Here is an 11,736-nt window from a genome sequence, read left to right as displayed (position 1 = left end):
GACAACCATAGCATGGCTCTTTTATACTACAGTTACAGCATGGAAGACAGGAGTAAGATGACAGTAATAGCTTTGACAGAGCCCCAACATTCAACTATGTCAATTAAAAGTGTGAAACACATTCTTAGCCATAATGTGTGTGTGATATAAATCATATCTGGTTCATACCTTAAGTTATTGCAATTCCAGCACTACCACTACGATACTGATTTCAACAACATGCTCAAACTGTTTAACAAGACTCTGAAGAAATTTGGAGGAAATTCCCCTTCCTCACTCAAAAAAAAAACCCACCTTCAAAAAAACCCTTCAGATCTGCCTGCAGGTTTTGTTAGCTATGTCCTATTTAATTCCTTCTCTTATCCTACTTTTAGTAAGCAAGGTCAGGATGCTGCAGTTTTCACTACATATGGCATATTCTCAGTAGTCTATCAGCCTCTGTGAGCAAAATACAAGGCTAAAGCAATATAGTTAGAACAAGCAGCCTACCACAGAACTGCACCACACTATGCAACAATGGTTTAGGCTATGGCAAAGACCACCACCACCAGGAGATTAGTATTTCAGTTATATCACCTATGTAGTGCTGATGACCACATGTGCCATAGGCATGGGGGCAGGAGTGCGGGAAGCCTTCCAGCTCCTATGCAGGCTAACTTCACTGTGACAGCTGAGAGATCAGCTGAAAGCATGTGGTCAAATACTACATGAAAATACTGAACACAACAGGGCTATAAAAAAAAAAAAAGAGTTGTACCCTGAATTGTTGCTGAAGAATGCCTAAAAAAAGCTGCTGAGTAGGACTCCACAGTAGCATCAGTAACCAAGAATGTTTCATGTTCATCTGAGAAGCATGGTTGTAACTACAAATGGCTTACCTCCTCATGACTGCAGCACAACCCACACAGTCCTCCAAGAATGCCATTGATTATCTGTATGAAGCACAGAATGAACTCTATTCCTCCCAAGACAAGGAGGATGGAAAAGAGCGTGACGTTCCACTGCACGATGTTTTGAGGTTCTTGACATTCAGACCACTTGTTATACTCAAACAAGTACCTGTACACAGCAATTAAAAGCATATTAACATTGTGACAGATTAGGACGCTTACCATACACTAGAACCAGATTACATCTAGTCTGGTTATCTAGAGGATAATCACTCTAAATGGGAACAGAAAATACAACGGTTTATTCCATGCAAAGTTTGCTCTGTTTAAGAACGTGTTGAACTATCAGCCATACATGTTAAGTCTTAATTTCTTTAAAAAAAAAAAATCTAAGCTATAAAAGCAGAGTCTGCTATTACTGATTAAAATGAGACACAAGCTCAGGAAAGCTGAAAGAGCAAAGCTATTTCTCAAAACAACCACAGTTTTTCAGGACTGGGCCTTCGTTCTAAAGACAGTAATTACTGATCTGAAGCAAATGGGTCACTTCCTATCCTATGCTGCTGTCTTCAGGCCCTCACATGCCTGCTCTGGAAGAGCCAAACACAGAACAAGTTTAGAGGAGTACGGCAGTATTCCAGCTGCTAATCCTCACCCGCATCTTCAGAACACCAGCACTGATGAGCCTTCAGCAAGGACTTAACTTAGTTCTTCTATATTCAGTCATAGTTGGGGGGGATGGGGGATGAGGAATGTCCCCTCTTGGGAGAGGTGCGACTGAGATGTAAAATTCAAACTCTCTGCTGCAAAGGATCTTTATGTGGCTTCTTCGTACTCAAACTGATTGTAGTCTGGCATCAGGCATAAACTGTTACTAGAAACAGCCTCGAGGTTGCCAGCCATACAGACACTGTAAAAGCATGTCATGATCCAAACCAAATCCTCTTCCAACCTACAGGATTTGTGGGAATTAATGGGGAATAGCATACCACTCAGCTACATAGGCTTGGTTTGCTGGAGAACCCTAATTAGGGATAATTAAGAGCTTCTGGCCCTCCCTGCCCTGCAGTGTACAAAGACTCTTATAAACCTTTTCTAGTTTCATTTACAAAAGGTTCTATGCCATTGTCACTAATGAATGTATTATACCACTTTACACTGACGGAAGGCAACTTCAGAAGCAAGCCTCACAAAACATATTCTTACACAAACGATAAGACAAATTTCATAACAACCGCTATTCATAGTTTGTAAATCCCTCAAAGTCCTAAAACTTTGTTAGTGATGTTCATGGACATGAACAGTATGTAGTATACAGATATTATTACCTATATATATATATTCAGATCCCTTTTTGTAGGATGGGATTTATATTGCTTTGGTTTTAAACTACAGCAGTGTGAGTAACTGACGCCATCTGTTTAGTTCTTAGTGAGTGAGAAGCATAAACTTATGAATGGATCTTGGTATCTAGTTATTGGATATTGCTGAAAGGTACTGGAATAAAGACCATGAGTACATGGGGGAAGATATAACATCCTCATAAACAGACAACTTACCCTCCAGAAGATTCAGTGAAAGGATAGATCCAGTTTCTTTGCAGGTGAGTAAAACAATATGGTCCATGAGACAAGCCCAGTGCTGAAATGATTATACAGTATCCAGAACCAAGGATCCCAACAAAGGCTGCCAGAACTGAGGACAGCATCTGCACAGCAAACAGACATGAACTTTCAACACAGCCATCACCTTGTCTTTGGGATTATCTGGGACTGGAGCGTAAAGGCTCACTTACCGCACAGCTTTTCCCACAGTCCTTATGGCCAAAGCACCCACAGCAGTCATCATCGTGAAGCCCAATGAATACTGCAGCTGGAATGAGCACCTAGGTACGGAGCAAACATACGACACTGTTTTATTTTGTTGCACAGACAGAGCAGATAAAACACAGTCCTCACACTGCATTCATTTATATTGTTTCTTGGCAGGGGAGTGGGGGACAGCCTGTATAGATTATTCAGTTTTACTCCTATTTAACACAGCAGGCATCTTGCTACTGATATCAGCAGCACCACACCAGAATAGGTATATTTTTATTTCTGCTTTGTGTATATACAGCACTTAAGTGCATAGAGAGCCTGTCAATAAAGAGCCTGCTGTGGTATTGCTGCAATTTAAAGTACTTCAACTTTAAAAAGTTTTTGTTCACATTAAAGGCTGTACCCTGCAAATAAAATGCTTTGCAAAAAAATGCATTCATTTTCTGCCAAATAAGGACTACAAGATAAGTCTCTCAATTATTTTGTTAAAAAAAATAACTACTACCAACATATTAGTTACTGAAGAGTAGTCATCACTGCCTGTGTGACAAACCAGTCTGACTAGAGTAGAAAGCCTAGGAATATTTTGCCCAATTCAGGCAAACATCTCATTACAGACATCTAGCCTTTTCTAGGTTTTCACAACCAGTTTCCAGTGACAGAAATGCAAAGTAACAAAGCAGAAGAAGAAACATATGTATCTGTAAGAAACATAAATCATCCATACTCCAGAGCTTTTAGCATAAAACCAAGAAGGAGCAGAGTTGATTAAACAGAGTATCCTCCCCACCAGCACTAACAGGACTTAATAATAGTTTGCACTTGTAAAGACTCTACACCCAGGAGTACTTAGGAAAACCATGAAGAACAAGCAAAGTGTTATCTGCAAACTGCACAGATTTACTTAACAAGACACTAAAATAAAAATCACCCAGTTGACCAGTCACATACTTGTCAGCCCTTATCAAACCTATTGCTGAGCCCCAATGCTGCAGCTCCAGAAGAGGTTGTACAAGTGTGTTCCAGGAACAGTTCCATTGATTTCACTTGTATTATTCTGTGTGTAAAGCCCAGTCTTTGCAAGTCCCAGTCTAGGTTCCAATGGGGCTGTAACACAGCTGTTAGCACCGCTCACAAGACAGAGGGCCTTAGCATGCAATCGTTTTCAACCTGTGATATGCAGACATCTTCAGATCTGTAGCCTATTTCTAAGAGGACTTGTAAAAGCAAATGAAAAAGGAAGTCTGGAGTCAGGGAACTTAAATATGCTACAATGTGGTCCACAAAATTAAAAAGGTAGAAAATAATAGCTTCAGATTAACAACGTCCTACAACGAACGTATTCAATTCTTCATCCTTCGCTGTTACTCCAATGCAAAGCTTTGATAACTGCCACTCGATTCCTCTGAATAAAGAGCTAAGGCAGAGAAATAACCGTCAACATCTCAGATAATAGAAATTAAGGAATTGTAACTAAATGCTAGTTATCTAGGGACATTTAAAAGGAGAATAGTCCAATAATATAACAAAAATGTAATATTTAACCCTTTATGCAAACCGTGACCTGCTGAGAGGCTTGGTTCCAGTTTTGCATTTGGATTCTGCAACCTAGACCCTACAATTTTCTCAGGTCTGAAGTGACATAGTGTTGCAGATAAGATAACCAATAGCAAATAATAATACCTATGGGGTAGTATAGCTAATTTCTTATACATTGCTGATGAGATATTTGATCAATAAATTAGTGTAACTGGTAAAGAAACAGTAATACCAAGTAGCTGCAAAATAAACTTGAAAGAAACCACTAGCTCATTACTTACCAAAAAGCCTCCACCTAGAATGCCATGAAGGCACTCCACGTATTTGCCGAGATGATGCTCTGAAGCAAATCTTGTTTCGCCATTGGGAAAATAAAGTAAAATGTTGGCCACAATGCTGAGCAAGGCAAGGATGAGCAACTTATAACCAACACATCTAGCACACCTTCCAAAACACATGTCCTCAGCTTTACAGATCCTTCTTTCACTAGTCCAATACAACCTCTCTCATACCTGTCCACACCTAAAAGAAGATCAGCCTTTATTCTCACCTCCTTAAATACTCAGGTTACCTAGCTACCTGGATGACGTTTACACCTCTTCATAACTACCATTCCCAATTGCAGAATGAGGGAACAGGGATGGCAGAATGCCACCACCCCTTTTAAATGCAATAATTGTTGTCAAGCCAAATGCAGTCAAGGAAATACTGAATACTAGGTAATTTCACTCTAATATATGATGCTTGGAACAATCACTGGTGAACATGATTAAACATGAACAACAGGCTTAAACCACAACACAAGTTCTGTTAGGAACTGAAAAAGGTTTTGTTTTCTTTGTTAGAAGCAGCTTTGACTTTTAGGTTTATAGACTGATTCAGAACAACCTGAAGCCAGAGAAAGACTCAGCTGACTTCAACAGTATTGAGTCAGAGTTTTGGGTATAAATAGAATAAGGTCTACACCAATGAGGAGTATGTAGAGCAGCCTCTCCCTTTGCTATCCTGTTGATGGAATAAGAACAAACCTCATCAGGAGGCTGGAAAACAAATAAAATGGACAGGTAGGCTTCTAAGGACTGTCCTTGTTCTTGTCATTATAAGACCAGCTGAATTTATATTAACAGCCATTTGTTAAAGCTAAACCAAGCAAACGCTGGTGAAAAATACTGCTTCAGAACGGGGATTATAAAACACAGTCCTTGCACTGAAATTTCATGTATAGAACACAAAAAAGAAAAACCCCAGAGAAATGTGTTATATCAGGGGTTTCCAAACTGTGTTACATGTACCAGTAACATTATTTGCATAGTAAATGGAGATACAGAGTGTCCTGGAAAAATTAAAACCTAGCCTTTTCTCTTTTCCCTCATGCAAATTTTGCTAAAATAGCCAAAAGCTTCCTTCTTCACATACATACAGCTCAACACAGAGGCACGAGCTGCCATGCCCACTACTATCACATGATAGAAGATAAATAAGGAACGCACAGGCCCAGACTAGATTTGGGAGGTGCTGCTGCTGCCATCATCATTATACAATGTAATTTTCATTGCAAAAACAGTAGCTAGACAAACTGAGTTTGGGAATGTACAGGATATTAGAAGGCTGTAGTGAGACTTTTTCAATTACTTAAGGAGAAAAATACTTATTCAGGTTTTTTGGCTTGGAGGGTGTGTGTGTGTGTTTGTTTTTTTTTTTTAAACAGCTAAATAACACTGTAAACAGAAGTCCAAATCAAATCCATGGTATTCTTGCAAGTGATGTGAGCAACACTTAAGCTGAGAGAGAGAGAGCACGCGCACAAGCAGGCAAAAAGAAAGGCGGGGGAAGAGACCAGTCTTGTGCAGATGTGGTTTTGTGATGTAACTTCTCCGGGTATTGTAGCTGTTGACCTTGGAGACTTCCTTCATTATGAGAAATATCCTCCAATTGTAGAAACATAGGCTTACCATTATTGTGCACTTCACCTCTGAGGACTAAAACAAGCATAAACATCACCCTGCAAGTTTCCTCTGCAGAAGGAGACAGCTGCTCAACTGAAAACTCCCTTTATTGTGTTATGCTAAAAAACCCAAACCACTCCCCCACCAAAACCACCACCCAACACCCTCCACCCCGCCAACCACCACACCGTATATATGGCCACCGGAAAGTAGATTTAAAATCTGCTCTATTTATAACCTGTATAATTGTTTTCTAAACACTTGATTTGAAATAAAATTTCACATAATCAAGAACTTCCTGTATTTAAAATCAATTCTGTACATTATCAAGCGTGTGGGACATTGTATGGGCATTACAGTCTGCAGTTACTACCAACCCTCCCCCCCCCATACAATATTAGTTCAGATCACTCTCCTATATAATCATATAGGTTACAAAAATCTTGAGCTTGTTTACTTCTCATGCCTGTTTGCTTCATAAATCCTAATTTTACTGCTTGGCAAAGTGAGCAGTGGTGGATTTTTGGAATGTATCGTGGGCATGTCGAGTTTTAAATGATGAAACTGACCTACACACAAGCAGTAGCCAAACATGAGCTTCTCATCAACCTGAGGAACAGCAGGGCCCAAACGGCAGCTTGTGACATGCTCCAGCACCATGAGATGGCAGAGTTTACACTAGTGTAAACAAAACAAGAATTAGGTTTTGAGTTTTGTATACAAGAACCACGGTGTTTGCACTTAAAGTGGTAAGATAATTTCTTACTCACTCACAGGTGCTTCCCCATGGCCCATGGGAAACTCCACTATTTCTCTCTCACAGGACTATTCCTGTAGCTCCGATGCCTGTTCTGGACACAGAACACATATTAAAAGGCAATCAATCACCCAGTGTTACTAGAGGCAATAAAAGTCTAATTCTAGGCTAAAGCCTAACTTTAGACTGTAGGTCTAGTCCTCAGCTCTGGCTGAGAAGTGCTTACTGCAGTGTGGTACAGGAAGGACAAGACAATCAAAGGGGCAGTGAAGCAATTTTGATAGCACACTCTAAGGTCCAGCAGGTAGGACCACTGTGAAAGACTTCCATAACCTCTCCTGGCAGAAGGGGGCTGGCTTATAAACAATTACAGCAACTGGCTTGTACCCCCAAATCATCAATTCTGCAGGATAAAATTTGTCAGCAGAACAGTGCTACATGGAGCAGGACACTGACCCTTCACACCAGAGAAGTGGCTAAAATTAGGTGCCTTGTCCAATTACTGAGGTATCTAATACCAAGCCTAATTTCACGTGAGGTCCAAGGATCCAGCAGCCCCTCTATAAAACAAAAATCCCCACCTCAATAGTCATTGTTGCTTTGGCTCTTCTATTGCAGCAGGAGGACAGAAGCCTGCTTCTTTCACAAAATAAAAATGTTAGAAAGAGACTAGTGTTTCCTGATGCCAAAAAGTGGGATATCTCATAAATAGTAGAAGAGGTCTCTACATTCAAGCCCTGAACAGCTGAGCATTCTCCAGCTTTCCGTACCTGCTCCTCAACCAGTACAACAGAAGTAACAGAAATTACTTTCTCCAGCTCAGCGGTGTATTGGAAACCCTTGCTATATTTTTGGACAAGTCCTAAGTTTTCCTGTTGTAAAGAGGAACAGTTTACCAAAGACTGTCAAAGTTACCACAACTTAAAAAGTTACCAAATACTTGCGGGGGGTGAGCGGGAACAAAAAAACCACAAAACCACAGAATTTTATCAAGAAAGAGAAAACCATGAAGTATCACCTTTCTCCTACAATAGCAAATTACTTCAACTACAACCACGTCTAGCACCTCCGCCCTAAGCCAGATTCCCAAAGTGATTCATCATAAGCAACAGAAGAAACTGAGTTGCAACAGCAAAGAAAAGTGCCATACAAAAAAGGAGATCTCTGGACTCCACTAATATATTTTCATGCCCACAGTAATCCTGGAAACACCCATAATCCTCTACTAAAGAGGAAATCAAGGGGGGCAGGGGGTGAAGGATATCTGCAAAATAAATACAGAAGGGGTCAGACAGACCCAGACCCATCACGTCGGAGTCAGCATGCTGTCAAGAACAGGGTCACACAGACTAGGCTCAGTTTCCCTGACTGGACATGGGGCATGCTACCATATTTGAACTTGTTGCACATGTATGCTGTAAGGCTCTTGTGCTCTGAGAATGTCACAGAACCCTCTTTCCTTAGCTCTCTGGCACATGGTCAGGACAGTCTGGCTGCTATTCCCTTCATGGAAATGAGATTTTTTTATAGCTCAGCTATCCCAAATCCCCAGTGTTAATCTTGCTAATCCTCCCTAAACTGAACGTTGCTCTTTTTTTACTATTTTAACACCTAAAGAGGTTCTCATTCCTTATAACCAGACAAAGGATAAAACATTTGCCATAAACGTTTCTGCAATCAGTGTTTTCTGAGTAAATATAAGCAATCTCCTGATTTAGATTAAAGATGCCAGAAAGATGGAAAGCAAGCTGTCACTCTACTGAAAAGCATAGCATGTTTCTTCCCAATAGTTTCTTCTAACGCTCCAAACGGTCGGTCCTATTGCCTTATGCTGCCTTATAGCCACCCCTAGACATAGTTTGCTAAAAGACACAATAGTGATCAAGAGACACAGCTGAAACAGACACATGACAAATGTCTTCTAATTACCTTGAAAACAATCAAAAGAAAAAAACAAAAAGCCTTGAAGCAAATAAAAATTTTTTACATTACAAGAACTGGTCAGATATGAATCAAGGGGGCTTTACTAATATCATTGCCATTTGGACACCCTATGCTACAACTTCTACCAGAGAGTTTCTCATTATAACTTGTCTTGCAAAACTTCTGGTCCCACCCACCATTGGCAAAAGGTTAATGGGAGGGAAGTTCCTCTTGTGGAAGCACTGGCAGGGTGTGGTAACTGCATGACATCTGTAGATGAGACACGGCCTGGGAAATAATAGCACGGGCTGCACAGATGTATTTGGAAAGACTGGGCAACACAATGCATGTGTATCGACACAGGTTATGAAGTCACACTTGTGTTCCCTTATAAGCTATCCTCATTTGTTCTTCTCTTACTGTTTAGTAGGTTACTGTTCACAGAGGCAAATACTACCTCAGACAACTGCTGGGAATGTATGATGAATATGCAGTCACCTGTTAGCTAAACTAAGGGAAGCCTCTGGGCCAGCTGTTCAGACAGAGCTCCCGGTGACCTTAGGAACACCCATGACTTCCCTTTAATCAAATGGAGAAACACCCTTCCATGCTACCATCCATTTCACAACGTCCAAGTGATGCATTGCTCATGTTTTCCAGCCCTCATCCACAAAAACACTATGCTGTAGCTATAATTGTCCTCAGACACACCACCTGACAAGTGCATGTCAGTCAGCAGACTCCACCTGGACAGTCACGAGAGGAAACTGCTCCCCTGAAGTCCTTGGTGTCTATCGACTCCTGGCCACAGCCAGAAGAAAGTTTCCAGATTGCCTTTATTAATTACATGACAGCTCTTCGGATGAACTAATGAGCTACTTCTGAGGAGGAGCAACCACCTGTTGCCATGAGACAGATCACTGAACATAAAATCAATCACTCCTTACACAGCTGTAACACACATGCATATGCTCGCTTGCTATCTCTGCCATCACTTTGGGACAGAGAACCTATCTGAACCGTAGAAGTAGTCAGCTTGAAGCAAGCACTCACACTTTTATGCAACACACTGACACATATAGAGAAGATTTAATTTATTAGTAATAATGCTGACCTAAGAAGGAGTCAGCAATGATGCAACAAAAGTTGTTTTAACACTTAACCAACCAGCTTGGAGATTCAAAAGCTTACAATCAGGGCAGAGCTACCACTAAATGAGTGTACAGAAATTCCTCTCCCTAAAGAAGAGCCCATAAACCTTACTTAAGAACAACTATTACTGACCCTAGACTTGCAATGCTATTGTAACATCATTCCACAATCAAATAAACCACTTCAAAAAACTGTTTTCTGGTGACATATAAAAACCATGATGTCGCCTGCATTCATTACTTCTTGCAACAGTGTTATTATGATGAAAGTAGGACATAAGACAAATTCTATTTCTATTTCTGCCACAGCATGAGGCTGAAACCTTGGCCATGCAAAATGACCAAAAGTTTGTTTCCCTTGGACTGTAGTATTTACACACTGGTTTGCATCCTATATTTCTAGTCTATCCCTAAAATTGTGACATTCTCGCAGAAGTTAAACAAGCATGAAGCATTATCATCACTGTACTATAAGCATACTCTGTTCTATACTGTGTGTATGTAATGGCTGTATGAATCAGAAAATTGGGATTAACTTAGCGTACGTATCTCTGCATAGCACAGCACGAACAGGCTGTCTTCAGGTTTGAAGTGTGCCACTTTTGCGACTCCCCTCCCCCGTAGCAATATGCGTAAAACAGACGTCCAATTCTGACACTTCAGAGAACATAGAACAAAAAATATCATGATTACGTTTTTGGCTCTCGTAGTGCAAAAGTCAATCATTAAGCATCTTTGTTTCTCATACAGTGATCCTGTGAGTAGTTTTCTACTTACCTCTAATCTAGCAAAAAAGACTACCTCTATCATACCATATATTTTAGATCTGTAGTCTCAAAGAAAGAAAAAAAAGAAAAGCAACAAATTTCATTGCCCATTTTGTTTCATTAGCATATGCTTCAGGCACTGTTCATGCAGTCTTGTCTCTGGAATTAGCCATTAGTAAGTTCATGCCAGCTAAAAACTTTTAAGGTTATTCTTGCTGAATGATCCCACAACTACTGCTTGGCTAGAACAGTCTATGTACTGATTTCATAGAAGTAAAATGTGAAATTTAGTGTTTAAAATTAACGTGTCTTTCATGTTATTATGACTGATATTGCAGCATGCTGTATTTGCTTGCAAATCTTTCAGCATCAGTAGTAATTGGATCACATATGTCACAATCAGAAGAGCAAATCAGACATGACCACAAGACTCTTGAAAGATGATTTCCTAAACTGCACGCCCACCCTTCCATCAACCTTTGCTATCACCATTTAAATTGGAACTCTGAAGTTCATTTAACAATATACACTCAGTGCACTGAATTTTTGCTACTGGCTGGTCCTTAAAACGGCTGTCAATCATAGAGGCAACTCTTTCATGCTCACGTTCCTCCACTGGGCACATCGAGACCTCAAAAATGCTATACAGATGTAGCACACATTTTTAATAGCAGAATGTTAATTTAAAAAAAAAAAACACAATTAAAAACTACAGTTAAAGAATAAATCAGACTACAGAAGACCCCTTTTAATCTGAGCAACATTTAATGGAGAAAAGCAGAGGAAAATAAGATTTAACATTGACTGTTTTAATTCATTCATAGTCTTTTTTTAAGGAAACATACTGGAACAATACAACTGAGACTGTATTCTGTGTAGATATGCAAAATACCTGTCTGCCATATGATGCCTGTACTACATACAGTGCTCTACTGTGGCTGCT

General features: G+C 40.1%; 1 protein-coding gene across 1 annotated transcript; it reads right to left on the bottom strand.

Annotated features, from left to right (window-relative positions):
• Window positions 1-420: 420 nt before the first annotated feature.
• Window positions 421-4,766, bottom strand: TM4SF1 (transmembrane 4 L six family member 1). The gene is made up of 5 exons (XM_009334011.1): window positions 4,531-4,766; window positions 2,686-2,775; window positions 2,450-2,598; window positions 879-1,059; window positions 421-438 (listed from the first exon to the last, which is right to left on the bottom strand). The coding sequence occupies exons 1-5, from the start codon at window positions 4,705-4,707 to the stop codon at window positions 421-423; spliced, it is 615 nt and encodes a 204-aa protein (XP_009332286.1). The 5' UTR covers window positions 4,708-4,766.
• Window positions 4,767-11,736: the final 6,970 nt, after the last annotated feature.

The sequence above is a fragment of the Pygoscelis adeliae genome, unplaced genomic scaffold (genome assembly GCF_000699105.1).
Source record: "Pygoscelis adeliae isolate BGI_AS28 unplaced genomic scaffold, ASM69910v1 Scaffold241, whole genome shotgun sequence".
In the NCBI taxonomy this organism is placed as follows: Eukaryota; Metazoa; Chordata; class Aves; order Sphenisciformes; family Spheniscidae; genus Pygoscelis; species Pygoscelis adeliae.
Note: the sequence above shows the minus strand (reverse complement) of the source record. Positions and strands in the feature narration are given on the sequence as shown.

Coding starts and splice junctions, on each gene's coding strand:
- TM4SF1 (XM_009334011.1), bottom strand. CDS start 4,707: ATGTGTTTTGGAAGGTGTGCTAGATGTGTTGGTTATAAGTTGCTCATC. Junction 2,599..2,685: donor ACTGTGGGAAAAGCTGTGCG/GTAAGTGAGCCT, acceptor TTTGCTGTGCAG/ATGCTGTCCTCAGTTCTGGC. Junction 1,060..2,449: donor TTCACTGAATCTTCTGGAGG/GTAAGTTGTCTG, acceptor TGCTGTGTACAG/GTACTTGTTTGAGTATAACA.